Source organism: Hylaeus anthracinus, unplaced genomic scaffold, assembly GCF_026225885.1.
Source record: "Hylaeus anthracinus isolate JK02 unplaced genomic scaffold, UHH_iyHylAnth1.0_haploid 3, whole genome shotgun sequence".
Classification (NCBI taxonomy): domain Eukaryota; kingdom Metazoa; phylum Arthropoda; class Insecta; order Hymenoptera; family Colletidae; genus Hylaeus; species Hylaeus anthracinus.
The window spans coordinates 6,411,700-6,435,716 of NW_026535284.1; the positions used below are offsets into that span (position 1 = coordinate 6,411,700).

The following is a 24,017-nucleotide window of genomic DNA, read 5'->3' on the forward strand; positions in this document are numbered from 1 at the left end:
GAATGGCAGTCACGTTTGTAATGTACACTGTTTTCATAGGTGTTGAGGTGTTTATAAATCACGTCACTTCGGGAGGTGATAAGCTTGTGAAGGAAGAAATATATTTTAGTCCAAACATGGGTCCAGATCTTGGGCTAAGTATTCTGATAGAAACGACTATTAGATGAAATTAAAGATAATATCAATATCTGGCTACTAGTTGCTATGTGTTGGGCATATTACTAGCAAGATGGAGGTACATGTTGACCATTACATAGACTACTCTTGAAACAAGTTGAAAGAGAATCTTCATGGTTAAATAAGAGGATCATTTATAGAGTTAAAAAATAAAGGGAACCATTTTCTCAACACAAAATTCCATGTTGGATACCAGCTTAACATAACTCGCATCTTCAGGTGTGAACACAAGGGTCAAAGGTACATATAGCTTTCGTCCACAAAGTGTCACTCTGATATTTATTAACATCCAGCGTATGGCAACCCAAGTCTGACTCTACAACGGACTACGTGGTCCAGGACCGTATGCAGGAAGGCTTTCTTTCTCTCTAGAAGCGAGGTGTCTATATGTGCTGTACCGATACTTGCCCCTCGAGCCGCCGCCATTGTCTGGCGTGAACGGCGCCATATTGAGTAGCGCTTGTGTCAGTGGCTGGCCGTCGTTTGTTTTTTTTTCTTTTCTTTTTTTTTAACGAATGGATAATTTAGATTAGAGATTGGAGACTTACTTCCCGCAAATCTTGCAGGGGTAGTGAAGTGGGGTGGGCACGGGTAGTTGTTGCTCAGAACTAGTGTGAGTTTGTGAGTTGGTGTTGACTGTGGCGTGGCCGGTATTGCCGGTTTGGGCGGTTTGGGTGCTCCCGGCCATCGTTACTGTTACACTTCCGCTAAAGCTCTGACAACACAAAGAAACACAAAGCAAAAATAAACAACACAAACAAACAACAACGACGACAGATAAGTAAACGCAGTGGTCACGCACAACGCATCAACGCACGCTCGGTCCTTGTGATAGAGAAGCGTGAAGAAACGACAGGTCAACAACAAATCACATGCGACACTTAAACGTTCACACGTATGTACGCATGTAAAGTGGTCTTCGACGCGCGCCATGTTGTTTGCTGGAAAGTCTGGGATCGTAGGGGGTTTGAACTAGTCTTTGGAATTTATACGAATTATTTCATACACAAGTTGAGGGTAAACTATGTATACGAGCTTCAGACGTTGACGGACTTTGTTTAAAAGAAAGAAGCAGGACTAAATAACAAATATATTCCAAATTAGGAAATTAGGGATTTCTGAATAATTAATCATACTTGGTTTACTCGATATTTTCACTTCGAAAGCAATGTCTTTAGAGATGGTTTACTAATTCGTGACTCAATATTATGAATAACTATCGTGACTCGATTGAGGTATATTTTGTTATAAACTATTTCAGTCTTCATCAAAGTAGTCATCAAAGAACCACAGGTATTATTTTGTAGTTAATTTGGTATGAAGTTTTATGACCCTAGTTACAACTAGTTCTTATACCCTCATGGCCATCAAAATATTCCACTAATCAGATTAGACCAATATGATAGTAATACCTAACTATGCAAGCTAAATGATCCCAAACTTTCGAGCTGTAGTGTACGTCGAGCACGAACCCAACCGCCACGGCGTCGAGGTCGAACTTGAATTGGTTAGGATCATTAATATATCTAATAAACATTTGATATGCAGACAGTTTAGCGATGAGTTTGAGCAGAGGCTTCGTACTCGGTGCGCGTTTATAAGTATAATAGTTAGAATGCTCGGTGGAAAGTACAGACAAGTAGTCTCGGCAATTATGTAAAAGATAATTATGCTTTTAATTAGAAAAAAATATTGATATACATTAGAATTATATATCGATGTATTCCTATTCGGCAAGTGATGACAGTTATCTTCCTGGTAGTTCTGTTATCATTTAACTGAATATTGTTTCATAAATCGTATAAGTAAAGCTTGTAGGTAAGAGTACGCAGAGTGTTATGGTCGTTGGTACTCACATCTGGGCAGTCGTATGCGAATAATCTCAGCTCCCCGTCGCTGGTGGTCAGAGTTGCTGAGTTTTCTCTCTCGTTCGTCTGTAACTGGACAAGAAATATAAAGTTAAACACGTTATATTATAAATCTGGATGTTTAATTGTCAAATTAGTCATTCTACATTTATAATTATATAATGTTAGGAAATCGAAGGAACTTTGATTCCTTCTATCTCCCTCCACTCGGACTCCACTCGCAGCATCCTTCACATGATGAGACCTAGCGAGTTACTTGTGAGTAATATCGAGCTAATGGCTGCGAACTTTTAATAAGATGTAATGTATTACATTATTTTCACGTACATCTAACCATTTGGTCAGCGTACGCTGATAAAGTAGCCAAGCAACGCTTTTCTTTCGACTTGATTTACAAATTTTGAGATTTCAAATTGAAAACGTATTTTTATCAAAATAAAACATAGTCTATGTTACTCGGAGATAGTGTAGCATTCTATTACCGAACAAATTTTTAAAATCTGTTCAGTAGTTACGGTGATTGCCCCCTACATACAAACAAATAAACAATCTTTACCTCTTTATACAATAATATTAGTATAGATCAAAGAATATCAAGCATGATATGATATTCTACATTTTAAATTCATTAAACTGAAAGTAGTGCTTAATTACTTAAGTACCTATACAACCATCACTGAGTCAATGTCTATGAATAGTCAAATGAGATAATTTCGCAAAATTTCAGTCGGCATTAGAAGACTATGTCTTCTATGAAAACTCATTCAACACTATTCTATTCGAATGTATAACCATTGCAATACGAGTCTTAGCAAAGGCAGAATTTTAAACACAAGGACTTTTGTAACTTGCCGTACTCTTAATGGAACTCACCAGAGTGCGATGGAGGATCGACTTGTCTTCGCCAAAGTCCATCTTTGTCACGGATGCAATGGCGTCGCGAAGCTCCCTCGTGTCCTTGCAATCTCTGCTCTCTGTCTTAATCTTTGGTTTCCCATGACGGACACGTAGTCTCTTGTACTCGTCCGGGCAGAGCCTCTTCCATAGGTAATAGAATTGCACGCACTGTTTCGCGGACTTGCCACTCACGTCACGTGAGATCGCGGAGAAGTCCTTGTTGTACTTCAGCAGGCCTTGGTAGAACGCGTCCATCTCCTGCGACGTCCACCTGTCGGACTCCTGGCACTCGTAGCTGAGCAATGGGTGCTCCACTGGCAATATGGGCGTTGGTCTCATCAGCTTCAGCATCGCGTCCTGCAATTAAAAGCAAGTTGAATTTGCAGAGAATTGCAGAGAATTTGCAAATATCCGGAGTCTTGAGAATTGGAACTACAGTCCTGAAATTATTTAGTGCTTGGATAAGATAGGTGTTAATTGGTTAATATGTCAGAGTTGGAAGGGATCTTTGATCTTTGTTTGATTCTTCAGCCATAAGAATTACGTTAAGCATAGATTTTTACTATATAGTCTCTACTGTTGGTTGCTTTTTCTTCGAAGGGATCACGTGACAGAAATTCGAAAAATGTAAGGGTACATGTAAGGGTTCACAGAATAAATTCGCAGATTCATACATGAATGTTGCCTCTGCACATGTGCAGCAGATGCAGCGCGTACTCTTTGTTCCTCCCTCCTCCTGGGACCGCGGCGCAGCACGCGAATTGCAGATACATCTCCACTGAAAAAGAAAAATTCGTTGCTTTAAATACACCTATAATAGTCCTCAGCTATCTTTAGGTATCCATGAACGTTATTAAAGCGCGTTGGCTCTAGGATAACTTCCTAAGTCCAATTCATCGTCCCATTCCAGACATCAAACCTCGTCAAACCTCCTCAAATCGCCATTTCATATTAAGATTGATTCAAAATCGTACCTTCCCAGACAATTTCCAATGACTAACGAAACCAAGGTAAAAGTAATCTAGAATCGAGCAGGGTCAATCGAGACACATGAAATGGTCCCAGAGCCAAGCTACTTAGCAATCATAATTTGGTATTACAGTTGATAAGCTGTTTGAGGCTTCCGGGTCTAAGCCGTGGCCTTCTGAAAGGGTGTTTTGGTGCTTCGCCAGCATTGCAGCTAGCTTCGTCAGAGGTCTGATGACGCACTGACACTGACACCTAACCCGGATCGTTAAAGCCTCAAATATCTTATGGCATTCGTCCCCCATTTAAGTGCAAGGATGAGATCAAGGAAACACTTACGTTCGTTATCGGTCAGCACGTTATTTATACCAGGATCCCAGAGTAGATGGTCAGCCTCCGGTTCCCCTTTCCCTCTGCCCCCGTCGCTTCCGATTGGGGGTATCGTCGCCTGGTATCTCGTTCCAATGTTGATTCTAGGGGGCGGCCCATCGTTTCCTTGGGAATCGTCCGAGCTGAAGTCGGAGTCCCTTTCGTACTGATGGAGCCTGGCGTACAATCCAGGCCCAGGACGCGACGGATCCAAGATGGGCGGTGGCGTGTAGCTGCTGTCCCAGTGTCTATCGCAAGCTTTCCTCAATCTCGACGGATACGAATGAGACGTGCTGGCGTAGAGACCGCCGTCCATTCGTGGCCTCTTTCTACAATGTCTAACAGGACTACCGGTTGGTATACTGCTCGGATTTAGGAACACGTCCTCATCCAGGAGCTCCTCCTTGATCTGCTCGACGGGGATCGGTAGGTTACCGCTGGGCGTCTTCTGTCTCATGTTGGTGTTCTTGGCCGTTTGTATGAGAAACTTGGTCGGGTTGACCACCTGCTGCTGGTTGAACTGGCCAGCGTTGTACTGATGGTTCGTCTGCACGTTCAATCCCAGGTTTACGGTCACTGGCTCGATCTTGGGTGTCGCCAGACGCATCTCTTTTTTGAAGGTCAGGGCTGGGCTCAACGAACCGGTCTGCACGAGGACGTTCGTCTTCTGCAGTCCCGCGGTTTGTATCAGCTTGAACTCGCCATTGTTGTCGACGACGATGCCCGCCAGACTCCCGTTCCCCAGGCCGAAGTCCACCAGGTTCTGGCTGGTGATCACCTTGTAGGACTGGAACTCGAATCGTCTGCGGCTGGCCGTGGTGAAGTCCTTCGGGGTCGAGGAGAGCAACGGGTCCTCCGAGTTGGGCATCATCTGGCTCTGGAGCGCGTGGTGCGGCGACACGGGGAAGCTGGCTCCTGTGAAGGACACGGGTCCTGGCGACGAGACGGAGGACGGCGGCAGGGAGGACAACGGTGACGGCGCCGGGGTCGCAGACAACGGGCTGGGCAGTGGCGAGTGGGGATTGGGCGAACCTGAACCGTAGAGGTCGGCGTCCGCGTCGGATTCGCCTGGCAACACCTCGCTGAGGGCTTCCTCGACGGCTGCCGCGGAGGACATGGTGGACGTGTAGAAAGCGGCCGAAAGAGGCGAGGAGACTTGTCTGACGCTTTCCGGGTCCTCCTGGGGGCTCAGCAGGGGCAGGCTTCCGGTTAGGAGGCCCTCCTGGCTGGCTGGCGGGGTCGGATATGTAAAACTGGGACTGTCGTGTCTGGTCAGGGGCGATGGTAATGGCGACTGGGTGGGCAGGGTGTGAGGACTTTCAGTGTACTGGGCACCGTAGGTGCTGAATTCAGCGAGCGAGTCTGGTAGAGGCGAGTTCACTAGCGCCTGGAGGTCAGGGTTGACGGTGTGTTGTGATGAGTATCGATCCTCCAGGGTGATGTCCTGCAGCTGCTCGGTAGACTGCTCCTGGAGCAGGCTCGCTGTCTGAAACTGAAGACGGAGTACAATTTTTATTATTATTCTCTGGGTGATTTTGTATTCGTACATGTATTTTTATTTTATTGGTTTTTTTCGATGCGACAGAGATCGTTGCGATTTGAATTCGAATTTCCATTTGTGTTTTTCCAAATTATCGTACTGAATTTTGCACTGAAATGTTTCATTCTATATGTACATTGCAAATTTATATTTTGTTTTCTTTGTGGTGGCCGGTTGAGTGGATTTCGTGACAATGGTTTTGGAATCAGTGATGCATGAGGTGTATCTTGTTTCGTAACGTAGAGATGTGGTGGGGGAATGTTATTAGAAACATTGTGCAATAATAATGTTGGCAGATTTAGTTATTTTCTCTTGTGCAATATAAATGAATATGTGGGTGCAATAATTTAGTGAAATCTCTTAAAATGTACACTGTTCCTTATGAATATAACTATTAAACTATTCTAGATTGATTTCACAAATTTAGTAAATAGAAAGCCATTATGAAGTCCCATTAGCAAAAATCTTAAAAAAATTAAAACAACTACATTTACTGGTACAATTAAAATTCTACAATTAAAATTATTTATCTCAAACAGAACACCACTAGTCCTACTCATTTTAGTAAACTTTTAATTAATTCCTAGAAGTAGGGGCTCTGAAGTTACGTTTATTCCATGACCATTTAAAAAACTAAATCTACGGGCACAATTTAACATTCTACAATTAAAGTAATTTTGCTTAAACAGAACACCATTACTTCTATCCACTTTACCCAACTTTTAATTATTAAATATTATTTCACATTCGCTTCGTTATACATATGTACACAAACAGACTTTACACGTTTGTACACTCACAATAAAAAATTTATTCGAAAACATTAAACGTACCATTTAATTTAGACAAATTTCGATAATAGACCTAGATGGTACGAATAGTTATGGGACTGACTGTAACTACCACGTTGCTTCTCGTTTTTAAATGATCTCCCTAACCGAATAATAAAATTTCTCTATCATTTCAATTCGAGCCTGACAAAAATCTGTGCTCCTCGAATTCCATCGAGCAATATCGATTCGCAGGAGAGCCGTGCCCCCGTGAAAAATTGAATTTGCGGAGGAAGTAGACGGATTACGGTGAAAAGTTGGCGGAATGGAGGCGTTTCGGGAGATACGCCAGGAGATGCAGGCATTAGGGTGGAATCTCTGGTATCCGTGGGTCAGACATTAACGAGACTACTCGAGAGGACGAGTGGTTCGAGCCGAGGAGGAGGAGGGATGCTAGATATCTCTGGCGGATAGGTAGGGAAGAGGTGGATCCGGTGCTTTTCAAATGGCACAAAGCAGCATTGCAAGCATCGTTGGTGCAGTCGGTGCCAACTACTTAGATAATTCGTCTTATTAAATTCTGCGTCGAGAGGGGTCGGCGGAGCCCGTGACGTAATTGAAACTAAAGCGTTTTCAGCGCTCGACGTGGAACGAATAATGAGACGCCGGGGCTAATTAGACCGTCAAAGGATCGCGAGATATTGTGTCTTAACATGACCGTCGAAAATGCAAATGCCTCCCACCCTACCTTTTCGCGTGACTCCTTTCTTACCCTCGGCCCCTTTTGTCAACCGGGTACGCTGGTTTCCAGATAAAGTTGTAAATTAGCAGTTCGTCTGGATGGGTAACGTGAAAAGAACTCCCAGATTTGTGGACTGTTGGAACCCTTTCGATATCAGCCGACTAACGTCACGAAAAGGACCATATTTGCCATTATTTTGCCAACGTTCATTTATTTAGAGTGTGGAATTAAATGAGAGGATGTTGGGGAAGTATTTTTGGGGCTTTATTGTATTATTGATGGCGTGTAGAAGGATATTGATTAGAATTTATAGAATATTTGTTGAAGTATGTAGTTTAATTATCTACTTAAAGAATGAAGTTTTATATGAATACTCAGGAATGAATTTCTTAATGGTAACGTCATTGATAAGGGTGAGTGGTCAATATCTGTTTTAATAAATCATTGAAAATTTGTATGTATTTATAGAATATTTATTAAATATTTATTGAAGTAGTTTTACCATCTATTTTAAGAATGAAGTTGTATATAAATACTCAGAAATAAATTTCTTAATGGTAATTACGAGGGTGAGTGGTGAGTGGTCAATATCTGTTTTAATAGATCACTGGAAATTTGTATTTTGTACCACAGTTCGCTAAAAAAATTCTAATCCATAGTAATGAACATTCTATTCTCCATTCCAAATAAAATAATTCCTCGAAGAGTCAAAAGAATCCATAAAAGCACAACAATCGAACATAAACAGAAGGCGTCTCAAAAGAAAATAAATTATTTTATACAAAATAAATATTATGAATTACGATCGTGATTCCAATTAACTAAATTCACCAATCACTGTCTCTTGCACCAACGGGATACCAGGCGTGAAAGGCGAACTCGAGGAGCTTGCAGAGGAAGGAAGGAGGGCAAATTCTCACCTGAAGTGAGTCCAATTGAGTAGCGTGAAGCAAAACGCTGTCAGGAACTGCGGTGACCTGCTGGAACACCTCGTCCTGAAGGTTTGGGCTAAAGTAACCGCCGTCTTCGGAGTAACCTGTCATCGAGAAACTGTCTGTGACTGCGGGCTGGGATTGAGGCTGGTTATTTTGCTGCTGTTGTTGCTGATTGGTCGTCGATTGAACTGACGGTTGGTACGTCAGGTGCAATCTCTGTCCGGGATCGGATGTCGTTCTCTTCACAGCCATCTTGGTGGTGCCCTGGAAAGTTTCAAGTTCTTTATTTTTTTATTAACCGTAGAGTGTAGCACTAAACAACCTGTATATTTTCACGTAAAAAAAAAGAGTACTATATGTGAGGTTTTGTCACATAAATTAACGTTAAGTAAGCGACTGATTAGATAACAAAATAATTTTCAAAGTTTATTTATTTACGATTAATATATTTACTAATGTATATACGTGTATATTAACATGTTTTAGTGCAGTGAAGAAAGAAAAATAAATGTTGGTAAAGTTCAATAATAAAGAAATTAAGTCTTATGAAATAGTAATACTTATATTTAGTTATCTTGTGCTACGAAATTTACTCTGTCTAACATATTTCAGATTAGTCTCATATTGATTGATATTAAAGGAGCCGCCGAAAATAATCTGTATACTAAGGGAGCCGCGGGTCTAAACAGTTTGGGAACTTCTGTTTTAGTTTAATATATTTAGTATAGTTATTTGAAAAGGAAAAGTCTAGTAATTAATGAAACGATTGTTGCTGAGAGTTTGAAAAAAAACATTAAAAGCATACCTTCAAGATCATGTCGGCCAGTGCCTGCGCCTGTGCCTGGGTCTGCGCCTCCTGCAGTTGTTTCTGCACGGTCGCATGACCGCCAACGGTGACGTTAGGCTGTCGAAAGTGTTCGCCATCCGAAAGTCTGCGGACCTTCTCCACGGATGCCAATGGCGGGGGTGCTGGCACAGCGAAGTTCGTCTTCCCAGCGAGCTGGGACACGCTGTCAGCCTGCGTGGTGAACACTGTGGCGTTTGTGCGTTGCTGTTGGTTCGTGCTCGTGTCTGCTGCTGAAATAAAATGGAATTCCACTTGAAAATATACCGGGAATAATACTCATGTGCTTCAAACACAGTGGTTCTCTATTTTATGCCCCGGTGTCAGGTAGACATGGTTAATAATTTTTGTTTTAGATGCTCTTAATGAGGATCATCTTAATTGTACTATTTCTAGGAGTACTTATGGCTTGTTTAATCTTTGAAGTTAGTTAAGATCTCGTTATGCGTCGAACTTGGATTTCATTAGGCTTGAATTAGATGAATTTGTAGTTTTCGTTTTTATTTCTACACATACACTTTATGTTTCTTTTGTGCCCAATACATTAAATTTCTTAAAATTATTGTGACATTTATCATTTATTTATGGACAAGCTTGTATGTGTATAAATCAAAGAATTATAATTACATGTTCTTATGTTATATGAATTGAATAAATTCTTCTTAATTCAATGAACATAATTGTAATATTTAGATATTCTGAAGGTGCTTCTAAAACAAATAAGTAATGATTCGTTTCACACTGATAAATTAATTTTCTGTTCAGAAGATCAGTAATATGAATTATCCCAAGGATTACTATACCCACGCCACTTTCAATCAGTTCGCAACAGCCTGCAAAAGATAACCACCGAATCTCCTCGAATTACCAGACGAATTAAACAATGATGAAAGCCCCGCCGAAATGCAAATATTAATTTTCGTCGGGGAGAGAGTTAATACCGTAAGTAAGGTTGATCGATTGATTAAACCCCCTTCGTTATCATTAAACAGTATTTCGATAAATTTCAATCCGAATACACCGGATTGTTTGCTTTATCCCCGCAGATTTCATTCCCCCGTGTTCGAGGGCGTCCATTTGCGTGTAACTTTTGAATTTTGTTCGTCGATAAAACGGCGCATGCCTCTCGAAATGAAATGTTCTTTTCATAACAGATGAATGGACACGTATTGTTGGAAAGAATTACGCGGACCAAATAAAATTTTTCATTTCTATATTAAATAAAAGTTTGAATTTCAGGCGAAGTATACACGCTCGACAGAGAAATTTAATTAAAGCTTCTGAAATTATTTACAGATAGACAATATTTTGTTAAAATAAAAAGGGTGTACAGTGCAATAGAAATATTTTGGACACTCAGTCTTTTAAACAAGTAATAGGTAATGCAGGATAGTAAAACTTTTTAACATATCAAAATAAATATTACTTAAAAAGTGTAGTCTGGCGCCATTTTGGCGCTAGAGCATGTCTTTGTGGCGCCACTAATTCGTAGTGCCCAGCTTTAATATACCATAATTCCCCTATAATTTTCACAGTCACTCTTCTCAGCCACTAGAGCCATTCATCCAATCACAATAAACACATTCGCCTCGAAACAATTCTAAAGACAAATCCCGAAACAAACCATAAGTACAAAGTGGACCACGCGTCTAATAAAATTCATGAATGAAAGGACATTTTGTCGTCTACTTCCCGCGGCTCCAACGTTCTTTTGTTGATAGCATGGTTGGCCATTTTCAAATGTGCATTTTGCCCTTCTTCTCTTTCGGACGCTTTCCGGCTAATTGGAGGAAAGAAACGGGAGCCGGATGAAAAGAGAGATCGGCGAACGCAGTAATGCGAATCGTCCTTCCAACCTCGACCCGCACGTATTGGCCTCTATTATGACGTTAATATGAATTAATCGTATTGCTGGTTAAGCGAACGTACTTTCACGCAGTTTATGGGGAATAAATTATGATGACTGCAAGCTTCTTAGCGAGAGTGCCCCCGTTCGTTTGCGCGTTCCTTAATCTCCCCCTTTCACGATCGCACGAGGGGGAGAACGAGTGTAATCTTTGGACGGTGCAGATGGTTTTAATCATGGGGTAGGTAACGCGAAGATGTTCGTAATTGGTTGAAAAAATTCCTTGTTGAGCAAGTGCTTTATATTTCGTTTTAAACAGAAACACATACAGCCCCACTCAGAAGTATGTGAACGCTAAATATCTAATAACAGTTGCAAATCTATTAATATCAATTATATTATTTATCTTTCGATATGTTTATGTTATATTAGCGAATATATTTTATTAATAGCTTTTTTGTAATATCACATTAGTAATGATACAAAGCTTTAAAGATAACTAGATTTATTTTGTAATATTTCGCCATAAATGTGCTTGATATATTGAACGTTCTTTCTGAACTTTTCTATCTAAACGATCCCATAGTTCCACTATAAAATTAAATATGACAGTGAAAACATCTAATATAATTAAATGGTGTTAAATACACATCCAATACAGAATTTAGCAACAAAAGTTGTATAGTAATAATTAACGATGTATATTAATTATTCATTGAAAATAGTACGTGTCCACATATTTATGAGTGAGGGTGTACTATTAGTGTAATAGGTGAAACAGTTGGCGAAATATGTTAATTTGATTCGTATATTAATTTTTGAACTGGTATTACGTTTTCGTCTGTGATGATATTGATAATTATAAATGGGAATTCGTTTCGACAATTTTGGTGTGTGAAGTACTCTTGTGAATTTTAATGAGACTTTTGAGTCACCGTGTATATCTCATCAGTTCATTATTCAGGATTCTTAATTCAAAGGAAAGGTATTTGTTTTTGAATATTCTACCATGCACTTTTACGTACCATGCACTTGAATATTCAATACAAATTTCATAACGATTACAATTTTTCAGAATTACAAATATTATTTACAAATATTATAATTAGAAATATGATTGAATACACAATAGTGGGACGCGGTATTTTTGATGCTAAGTGAATATTGGTACATAAAAATTATTCGATATCGTCAGAAACCTTCTGCGCGCTGGACATCAAATCAGTAGAATGAGACGGTGAGACCGTAAGTGGTCAGACAAAGGATAGACAAGAGTACATGAATGAAGAGTAATAAGTTTCAATTTTGCTTAAAATAACAATTTTTTGGGAGTATAATGTGCCTACCAAAAATAAAATTCTCCAGGCCAGGATATATATTTTATGGCCTAAAATAAGAAATCAAGTAGTATGGGAACGAAAATAGTTAGACAAGCAAATCATATATAAATGAAACACTGTGTGAGCTATATAAATAATAAATTCCTTCGAATACTAATAATATTTCTGACGTCTGCATATATCATTCTTCGTAGATTATACCATTAAATGATCGTACAAAAATCATTTATAAACATAAACATTAACGTATATTGCAGATATATGTATGTAACTTACTCTAATGGTGATATTAATGTGATACTATTTTAATACTGCTACTCTTTCAATCTTAACTAAAATTTGTCGCTTTTCCACTTGTTTAAACATTTGTTTTGAATGAATTATTACAATCGAAACGATTATTCAAATTAAAATTCTCCACTAGGATGTGTAAATCTATCTTTCTTTTCTTATTATTGGACATTTTCATCTTAGTGTTGCATTATTTTCATTTCAATGATTGTTGTTTTCTTTCTTTTGTTTATACTACTGCGCAAGATAATCTCAATAACGGGATCGAATATTACTGACTTCAATCGAGTGAACACAGAAGAATGGATTCTTCATTAATTCGACGTTTCATAACGGTCTACAATAATTCACAATAATTTAAACAAGCGTTTCCACCAGTCTCAGTTTCGTTCAAACTCCATCGGCGCAGGATAAATTATTATCTACAGCGTGAATTCACGCGGAAGAAACGGATAGTTTCATCAATACTTCCGGGGCCGCGTTCAAGATTGACGTTTAGTGCATCCGCGAAGAGACAGTATTGGCCGACGAAAAATATATTTCGAGGCGCGAACCATCGTTTACGCCGACGGGGGAACCCCCCCGACAGATATAAATGCGTGCATATCCTGGAAGGGCGCGCAGGGCTCAAGAAGGAAATGGGATCCCGTCGAGTGTGCAGCTGTATCGCAACGAAACTTTTCTACGACGATTTCATGAATATCTGCGCCCACCCCCTGCCCCTCATCCACCTCCTCACTGGCTTCCAACCCTTGCCCTCGACCGATTCCCGTCTTTTTTCTCCCTTTGCGTCATATTATACTGATCGTCGCCCCGGCGTTCCAGCGTTTTTACTCGTCGTCAGTTCGCTTCTTCGTCGTGCCGCTAATAAATCAACCGAAAGAAATTAATATCCGCCTCGTAGCGACCGAACTCGTTCGACCATTGCTGTTCGGAGGTAAATTGAAATCGTTGCGGACGCTTTTATCCCGGGGATGGAAATAGAAATCGCGGCGAGAAGAACGATTGATTTCGAGGTAATTTCTCGTACGTAATCCCGACAACCTTCTGGGCGAATATTTCTTTTATTTCAGAGGAAGGTGTATTAGTCTGCGTGTGTACGTGTGTTGTACGATCACACGTGCGCGCTTTATTTTTCTTTTAACGGAATGGGTGCATTAGTAGCGACTGTGTTTTTTCAGGATTTTCTTGAGAACCTTCAAGGACGTACTTTAGAGGGAATGTGATTTTTGTTAAATTATATAAATTGTACATGAATGATTTTTATTTTAATTTTAATTACATTGCTATTAAAGAATGAAAAAATTCGTTAATTTCTTTACTATTCTAAAGGGTTCAAAATAAACCTTGAAAGATCCGAGTCCTTTTCATTTTTCAAAAAATTGATCTAAACCAGAAAAGGATCCAGACTACATTGTTCAATCAATGTATAGCTACATGTTATTCACATATACAATTATCAAATCATTGAACAACATTTGTTTCACAATTTCCAGCTTAAATAAAATCGTACATTTTATTCCTAAAAAAATTTGTGCTCACGTGTAAATGGAAAATAACGGGACTCGACAACTTTAATTTCAAAAATACGTGTTCAGACGCACGTAGACGATTAAAGTAAGCAATTAATTAATCAATACCCGGTCATCAGCTTGCCGTATTTCGTGCAGTGTTCGACGGGATCCCGTTGCATTTTTCACCACTTTCGTGCATAACTTTACGCAGACCGCAAATCCATTTAACGCGTGCACATTTGTACGAGCGCGTAACGACGTAAATCCGCGCAGACGAAACCGCTGGGGATTTTTGCAAATTGGCAGTGATTGATCGCGGTAAAGCAGATTGTTCCCAGCGAAGTGGTTACGAGGCTGTTTCGATTGTTGTTTCTACTTCGAGGGGACATCGCAATGGCTCCTTTGAGTAAACCTACGGCTGCGAAGGACGTATATATCCGTCCTCGAAAATTAGGCTCAGAGAAATGTTTAAATTCGTGAAATCAATTTTTTAAGATATATCACCTTATAGGAAATGACAAAACGAAACTTTTTTATATTTATAATTTATTCATTCGACGTTTAATTTTAAAAATAAAAATTAGGAACTTAAAAGTCCTTTTCTAAAAAATTTAATTACATTTTAAAACGATGAAGTTGTTTCGAACCGTAACTATCTTCGATACTTTTTAACAGCGAAAATGAAAAGCATTATTAGTTAGCAGTTACCCATTTGCAATTAAATATCAATAAACATTAATTTTCGATTCGAGTAATAATCCACGTAGTCCAAAAATTGCCTTCGTGAAAATTATAAATATAATGCGTTTTATTAGCAAATACGAGGGACGTATTTTTAAAGGGGCATTCAATTATTTTTATGGGACCGTATTCTTTAGCCATCTACCAAACTTTCCGCGACGATCAGCAGATAACTGCGATATTTTACTGGTCCTCCATAACCAGTGCCGTCATCTTATCGGACTTTTCGTTGAATTGCTTCGATGCACCCGGCATCGAGTTATGCATCGTCAGCGATGGCTCGTATTCCACATGGGTGCTCGGTAAATTCTGAGCGAATCACCGATTCCTCTTCGGGAATTATCGCATCACTCCTGCTTTGATATTAGAACCTGTTCGAAATAATTTGCCAATATTTCATGGGTATTTCTCGAACCCGAGCCAAAATTTATAGAGAAATTCTAAATTTATGAACATCGGTAGAATTAAATCGGGATTACAGACTACGGGATTTAAGAGCGTTTGTCACAAAATTAATTTCGCAGTTGATAATTATTTACTTTCAATGCACGAGGCATGATTCGATGTATTTGCATAAATAATTTAGTACTAACGAAGAAGTGAAATCGTTATTAAATATGTATATGGATAATTATTTGATAAATGAATTGTATTACAGTAGGAATTGTCTCAAATTTCAAACTAATTTTTAGAAAATTAAAAGATCGAACAAGGCTCGAAAGGATAAAAACACTCCACGAATTATAATTGAAAATGGAAGAGATTTACTAATATCAATTAACACAACTGTGGTATTAGGTAATTATTTATATTCATTAACTTCATGTTTTTATTTTTCCCCAATAGTATAAAATCCCATACAATTTTGGAGTGAGTTATTTCCACACTAAACACATTTCAGTATCCGAACAAAAAATAGTTCACTTAACATCACTTCAATTACGTTTCTTGCAAGCTTCACAATTTTTATGAATTTTCAAGCTGTAGAACTATATTTACTAAACCAATAAACGAGAAAATAATCCGCTGAAATAAAAGCGAGTGAAAAATCATAATTGCAGATGTTCGAACGTTTTTGTGATCCATCGTGAATCACACTAATCGAACGACGCATCGAACGTGCGACGCGTGTCGAATGCATCATGGTTGGTCGTTATTTTTTTTTAAAAATCGACAGTTCGCCGCGAAAGCGGCCGCAGAACGAGAGATCGATCGATAAATAATTTACTGGGATCGTTTATCGGGCACGACTCGACGCTGACGACGCGTCGCGACGCGGGTCGCACCCCTCCGTCGTCGACACATCGATGCAATTAGAGGAGGATTTTTGGTCGAGTCGACGAAGCGTCCAATATTTCTTTCGCAGGAAATTATAAGAAGAAGCGTGAGCTAACAGCTGTGACTCGTTGATATGCAAATTACTATATACACTGGCTCATTACACACACTGCATTATTATATACACTGATTGATGATGATGCTCAAAAACTGTTTAAAATAAAAATGAAAACGATGTTTGTGAGTTACAGATCGGATTTAAAAATGTAGACAGTCGATACATGGATTATTAATATGTGTAAATATTTTTATTATGAATTTTAAATTCTCCCAGATTATACTACAGTATTATTATTAAAGAATTGAAGTATAATCAAGAAGGTAATACTGTTATCAATCATAGCTCTAACCAGCACGTAACGTATCTATGTAGAAGAAAGAGACATGAGAAGTTGGCCAGAAGCCTGATTGGTTACAGTATCCAGATTGTACCACATAATTCTACAATATATTAGTATACGGACTGTAATATAAAATTTCATAGTAAAATCAAGGTGCTCTTACTCGCTATTCAACTTTTTATTTCTGAACAGTATATGTCCAAGGAAATCAACATCTCCTTTAAGACACCGTGTTGTATCTACTAAAGAACAATCATTGCAGCCTTAATTCGATGTCTCAGGCCAGACAAAAAAATCCTCGAGTCATCCATTTACCAGGTTAGGCTACCGAAGCATCGATAAAACCGACCACGAGCGAACGTAACCGACGACGGCGACGACCACGACGAATTCCAGCAGAGACAAAACCGCGCCGGATCTCGGGCGTTAATTCCGACAGATTAATTCCAATATGGGAGGACCTCCGCGAAGAATCCCCGCGAAAGGAGCAATAGTTTCGTACCCCCTTCCTCCTCCGTCGCACTTGGCAGCGGGTCGACGGCGAAATAGCGCATAAATCGCTAACGACGCACACTTTGTTACAAAAGCGCGGCTTCTGGCCCCCTCCCTTGCCGGTTCCCCCGCCGTCTCTGGCGCGCCCTAGCTCCGCCGTGCCGCGAGACTTGATTTATGGTTCCAACGTGGACAATGCGAGAAATATTCTGGCGTGCTCGCTTCGTAAATCACGATTCTTCGGCAGTCCATAGAGCGCGGAGAAGCGATTCCTCGCCGTTGGAATATCACGCGAGCTTCTGGCAAATGTACACGCTACGAGGGATAGATAGACGGCGACGAGGGGGTGAAGCAGAAAGGGGCTTGCAGGGGGCGAGAGAAGGTGGGGAGATACGGCCGAATTGTGATACGTCGCGGGCCACATAAATCATCGGAATCGTGCTCGCCGGTTTTGTGTTCTCAGCGTCGCCGATCGGATTAATATTTCCACGTGGAAACGATCTTGTTTGTCAAATGAGGAAGAACTTCACGTAGTCTGGGACAGAAACCTAATGCGTTGAGAGATTTATCAGCAAAAGGTCCTGCGTTATCGCTTGAATCGAGAGTATGCATTGAAGTACCAACCGAGTACTCTATATTACCGATAGAGTGATGATAGAGTATTCGGTAGTATCGATAGAGCAATAAAAGGCACTGTACTGTCGATAGAGTACTCTACGTTGCCGACTAAGTCCTCTACGTTACCGAGAGAGTACTCTACATCACCAATTCATGACAAAATGAATAAAGATTTTGATAATTACTAGAGAATACGCCACAGTGAATATAGTTTATTTATACAGGGGTGTTAAAAAAAAAGCATTGAATATTTATATGGTCTATAGGGCACACTGTACCGAGTGAAAAAGCTTTAGTAAACATAGGTCCAAAGGTAAACCGTTTCTGAAATATAAACATTTTTGTTTGCTAGTATCATGATTGACTTACATGCTTCCATCGTATCCGATGTTTACGTCAGGGTTTATAAATTGCGTTCTGAATGTTCCCATTCGAGTGCCGACAGTAGATTTCATTGAGATTTAGTCAGTTGCGGATCGGCAACTTAGATATCACGAAAGTGTAAAGTATCGCGAAAATGTCAGCGTATTATTTGAATGAAGAAATGGCAGATATGCATTTTATGTATGGTCGTGGTAGTGGAAGTGCCTTAACTGCACGATGATACTAGCAAACAAAAATGTTTATATCTCAGAAACGGTTGACCTTTGGACCTATGTTTAATGAAGCTTTTTTACTCGGTACAGTGTGCCCTATACACCATATAAATATTGAATACTTTTTTTTGAACACCCTGTATACAGATTGAGACCCAACTACCTTTCGGGTGGGTTCATGAAAGAAACGTATAAATCCTAAAAATCTTGTTCAGATAAACGTGTTCTCTAAAGTAAATCCAAGTCTCAACCCTATTAACCTTCGGATCGGGTTAACTATTCGGAAGGGAACTTATGCCAACTGTTCTGGGACACGTAACCAGTGTCACGTGGTTTCTGTGTAAGCTGATATCACGTCTGACTCCCGAATACGTCTGAACTAAAGTTAATGTAACCTGACAGTTAATATAACTCGGCCCGCCCCTTATGATTATAGTTTGCAAAATGTATGAGGGTAAAAGACAGGAACAGGGAACGCTCGGGGGAGAACGAGGGAGAGAGACAGCCGGATCAAGATACGTTCCAGGGTACATAAATCATTGAAATTGTACACCCATTCTAGAGCCCTTCGAATTTCTACGTTAACGTTATATCAATAACATTATTCAGGATCCGATATGAATACGAATAAAAAAAAGGAGGGCTTTAATAGTCTGGGATAGAAACTATATATAGCGATAGAACCAATCTATTACTCATTAAAGTACCGTAGAATATTCATTTGCGTATTCGCTGTATTATCACGGCATATTATAATTTGAACGTTAAAAGCTGCTTGTGTATAAAGCAGAATTTGTCGTACTTCTCTAAATTCACTTAAAATTCAGTTCACAAAATATGTGTCACGTTCTCCGATTGAAAAGAATTACATTGGCTAACAAAGGGCTAGATTTATTAATAAAACTTACCAGTTGTTCTCTTTTGGATAATTTTTTCTTCGATAAGTGCTCTGACGCTGACAGACGCGGTTTGCAAAGGCGGTCCAACCACCTCTTTCTTCTCGCTTTTCTTATTCTCGGCATCCTGAAACAATTCAAAACGAAGCACATTAACGAAGTTAATAAATTTCTTTTGTAGGAACTTCTCACACTTTATCGTGTTCAACACCTGCCTTTGCATAAATCGATAACCTTTAAATCAATTATATAGCTTTATTCTTTTTCATGAATAAATTCAAAGAATTAAATTTAGAACTTTCCAAACACATTACTTCCAACGCTATCCTTTTACTTATCCCAATTCATATTTCAAAATTAAAAGAACAATGCCTGACATACTCATAAATCATTTATCGCTACATTAGTTCTAACGAGTTCTAATAGAACAAATCCATCAATTAATTGCTATATATTAGAGTCGTGTTCCCATAGCTATTTAATTACCCATCATTCCCATAATTTTGATTTATCGCTAACTAGCAGAAATAGTTTCCAATAATCCTGATATCTTTCTCTATATTCCAATAACAAACATTGAGTGATGCACACGTTCTACGTAAATTCCAATTATTTCGTTTCATATTCAATGCTGTACTTCAAACGAAATGTCAACCGCCTCAAACTCCCTTTAATAAAGTAAAGGTTTTCATTAAGAGTTGCCGAAAGATATACCATTGAAAAGTGCCGCGAATATTGTTCGATGGCCACAAAAGGATATGAATATAGCATTCCAGCCGAGTCTTGGGCTTTTGTCGCGAATTACCCAGCCATCTCGAGACTCTCGCTAAGCAGGAATCTTGGTCAGACATCGGTGACAAAGCTTCGTTGCGTAACGGAGGGCCCCTGCTTGACCTCGTCTAAAATTCGCGAGTCGTCTGGGATCTAATTTTACGGGTTCTCGTTGCCGAAAGATCGATTAGAACATTAAGTCGTGCTTAAGCGCGCCGAAAGAGGGAATCAAGAGAGTGGAAAACCGTGAAAAGTGGTACGAAGAGAGAGAAAAAGGGATGCTGGAACTAGACGGAAGAGATCAGATACTTCAGGAAGGATTATGAAAGGGAAGAGAGGGAGATAAAGATGACGGATGAAGGAGGACGGGGCGGAGAGAAGAAAACGATAAGGTACAAGGATACGGAAGATTAGTTGCAAACAGCTGAGCGCGTAATTAGCAGTTTGCAATTTAATGAAAGATATTTATCATTTTCAGAATTTTCTCATCGTGTCTCATCACGTAATTAAAGTTATTTCTGTATTTGTGTCCTTGCACGGCTTTTAATCTTAAGATGTAGAATACACGTGTGGAAATCGATCTTTTATTTTGGAGGTCTATGGCATTGAATGGACAACGAATAATGCATACAACTGTACGTAATGTAACCAATCCTGATTCGTAATGCAATCAACAATATTGCTACTAGGAGTGTAGTTGTAGTCGAAAAAAGCTCTATGTACAGTAAGGTAAAATATCTAATATAGGTAGATATCTGTTGGCAAGGTAGAGTATCCCTGTTGGCAAAAAAAAGTACCATTGTCGATAAGGCATAATATTACTGTCTATAAGATAGGACGTACAACGTAGGACACTCTGTCGATAAATTCTATTACCAACTATGGTACTACATTACCTGACAGAGTACTGTCAACCTTATCAACCGTGTACTCTACATAACTCACGCCCGGGCTAGTACTATCACTCTAATTAGATTTATAGCCCACTTCAAATGTTAAATACATATTATTTTCCAACACAGTATCTATGTATGTCGATAAGGTAGACCATCCCTGTCGACAACGCAGAACTCTCCGTCGATAAATCCTACAGAATCCTAAAATTCTGCGTTATCCAACAGAGCATCTCTACTTTAATTACACCACGCAAAAGTGAAAATACATTTTAAATACCCCCTCCCTCCCCATACACCTCGCTCATTTTACCCTAGACCTTTTCATCAATGTTAAACGCGTCGCACGGTAAATACACTCGATCGAACTCTGCGCAAATCAGTGGTCTCGGTGAAACGAAGGGTTAATTGTCCCAAGCCTCGGACGACGCGATAATTAGCATGCGTCCACGTCGCACGAACGATATATCTTCGTCCCATTTCGCGAATCCGTCCCCTTCGAGGAACTATGCATCACTCGTCCCGTGATACCCACCGTCCGACGTCGTCATCTTGATCGAACCTTAATGGCTAGAGCAGTGGGGTTCCCCCGGTAATCGCTGATCGTCATCGTGCTCCTCAATTTCCTATCCGCTACTTCGATATGTAGCCGTCTAGCCCCCCCAACTCCCCCCCCCCCTCCCACCTTATCATTTCTCCGTCCCAGGTCTGGAACGTATGTGTATATATCACCTCTCACGAAATTGAACTCTGTCTTTGACGTGGCGTACCGCGCTCGCTTCATGAATATTGATCGGCGACCGTTAATGCGAGAAATTGATTGCGGAACGCTCGCCCGCTTCGACTCATCAATTCGATCCGTGTCGATTCCAGCCTCGAACCAGCCAGTCTCCCCTGTACCGTAATGCGCGTCCAACTTTTTTTTCTCCGATTTTAATTGGGAAGCTTCGTTGTTCCTCTTCCTACACGTGTCCTACGCGGACTTTTTCACCTCGTTTTTCTTTTTTTCCTATTTTTTCTTTTTTTCTTTTTGCTTGGCACTCGCTCCATTTTTCTGGTATTTATCCTTCTTTTTTTTTCGCTGCACGGCGCGGTTGATTGTACGGTGGTAAAAGGGCGGGAAAGTTGATCACGGGATTCCCCGTGTTAGAGTGGGCGTATTAGAGGCGCTCGCGAGATGCTCGTTTGTTGCGCAGAGTTGTAGCTTTTGTAATTAAGTGGCGAGCGGGGAGCGTTTAATCAGCGAATCGATGGGTTTTCTAGGGAACTTTTACGCGCGGTGTATCGGAACTTGGAGTTCTTGACGTCATTGAGGATAAAAGGGCAGGCTTGGACGTTAAATTATCGAATGGTATTTGTGACAACATGTGTACGTCGGTATTGATACTATTTTTTTTTTACTTGAAGGACTCTTGGTTATGTAAGTGTATTGAAATTGTTTACATTTTTTAATTGAATGGTAAAGAAGTGGATGTTCGATAAGGTAGAGTTATACCGTTGAGTAATGTAGGTCGCTAGTTGTTTTCAAGACTTATCGACAGAGTGTACTGCATTGCCAACAGGAATTACCTTATCAACAGTGGCATTGTGCTTTATCAACAAACCTTCCACTGTCTTATAATAATCATTTCGCTTTAGTGCGCAGTAATCATGCACAAAACAAGAAGGAAACAAGAAAATCAATCCATGTAGAAATTTAACCATAACGAAAACAAGACTGACAAGTGCATTCGGAATTGGAGAAGATTGATCACGGTTCCACTAGTCTGCATGCACGCGAATCGGTCATTTCATCTTCGCTGATTTCTAATCAATCATCAATTACGGTTCTACCTCCATTTCGTTGTCTAAAAGTAAATATGAAAATTGGTACCACGGCGATTCGACTCGTGTAGTTCTGGACGAGGGATTTTCGACTTGAAATTGCAGATTATGTAACGAAATATTCGCTATGAAAATTCTGGAAATCCAAAACAGACGAGCAGGAATTAAATCCATACTTTTTGTGTTTTGTTCTGAACTATATCTCCAGCGTGTAAACTATTTATACGAAGGTACCCACCCTGAGGAATTTCAAAGTTCGCATTTTCGTCGTTCTATTTCGAAAACCAGTGATAAATTCAAATGTACGCTTTCACGGAACTGGCCCGGGGCAATATTAGACTGAAACCTCTGATACCGTCTACCAAGCAACTGTCTAAAATTCCATGCAACTTCTCCTATCTCCTGTTTCACGTTGTAACTACGCTACGAGAATAATGATTACCAACTTTGACTAGAATTTCGGAAAAAATGCACTCAGGTCTAACCGCTTACGATGTAACATGCTATAAATTTCCGTTGGGATGATCGGGAAGATGTGTCTTCAATCTCGTACCTCGAACATTACGACCTTTCGTTTTTTAATAAAAAGCGAAGAAAAGGTAGTAAATTTCATAACTTTCGACACGTATCTGGAAATTTCAAGGGTTTCGGTAAGGCAGACAGTTTTCATTCAATTCCGCAGTATTTATCGTCTAAACGCGAAACGACCCAATTCTATTTATCCGTGGATTAAGCTTTAATCGGTTCCACCGGCGCAAGAACGCCGCGTTTTCAGCAAACGAGCGCGTTAAAAATATTCGCCGCGGCTGGCACCAGTCCGGCGAGTATTTTTGTATTACTTGAACCGCCGACGAATCCCTTAATCCCCTCTCCCGCGTAACGTGAACCAACAAAACCTTAAACCGCTCTCGTCCGTCCGGAACAATTTCTGCCCTAGAGGATTCAGACCCAGCTGTCAATTTCACCGACATGTTCCTCGAACCGAGGTGTCCGGTTCTCAACCGACCTGACAACGCCAAGTCTTTCCTGTCGAAACATAGAAAACAACTGGGTTCGTGATAGGGAAGCTGTTCCTTGGAAAAAACAACAGTTTTAAACAGTTGATGTTTATTCTAAGGAATATTAGTTGGGCGAGTTTGAGTTTCAAGTGGAAGTGGACATAATTAAATTATTGGGTTGTTCAGAAAATTCGTGACACGTTTTAAGAAAAATTCAAAGCTACATTTAAATTTTCACATATATTTATTTAATACCATTTTGTTCCACAACCTTTCCACTTTTTAAGGGATGTATACATGTTATTAGTTTTCAACCATTCCGATATATTCAGACCTGTACCACCTACCAAAAATCGACATGGACTCTCCAGACAACCCTATATATATTTCTTATGGGACAGTTTAAAAGA

The 24,017-nt window shown here is 39.9% G+C and overlaps 2 protein-coding genes across 3 annotated transcripts in view; one reads left to right on the top strand and one right to left on the bottom strand.

Annotated features, from left to right (window-relative positions):
- The window catches only part of LOC128894060 (tyrosine-protein kinase receptor torso-like), a 296,503-nt gene that overhangs the window by 204,529 nt on the left and 67,957 nt on the right, over positions 1–24,017 (top strand). The gene's annotated exons all lie outside the window — the stretch shown is intronic.
- LOC128894055 (uncharacterized) overlaps positions 1–24,017 on the bottom strand; it is a 38,169-nt gene that overhangs the window by 5,290 nt on the left and 8,862 nt on the right. Inside the window, exons 2-9 of one of the 2 annotated variants that reach the window (XM_054155467.1) lie at positions 19,134–19,248; positions 9,070–9,341; positions 8,250–8,528; positions 4,248–5,769; positions 3,617–3,720; positions 2,919–3,299; positions 2,034–2,117; positions 726–892 (exon numbers count right to left, since the gene is read on the bottom strand). In XM_054155467.1, coding sequence (XP_054011442.1) covers positions 726–892; positions 2,034–2,117; positions 2,919–3,299; positions 3,617–3,720; positions 4,248–5,769; positions 8,250–8,528; positions 9,070–9,341; positions 19,134–19,248 — 2,924 coding nt within the window. The remainder of the gene's footprint in view (positions 1–725; positions 893–2,033; positions 2,118–2,918; positions 3,300–3,616; positions 3,721–4,247; positions 5,770–8,249; positions 8,529–9,069; positions 9,342–19,133; positions 19,249–24,017) is intronic. The other variant, XM_054155468.1, reaches the window with a different exon arrangement.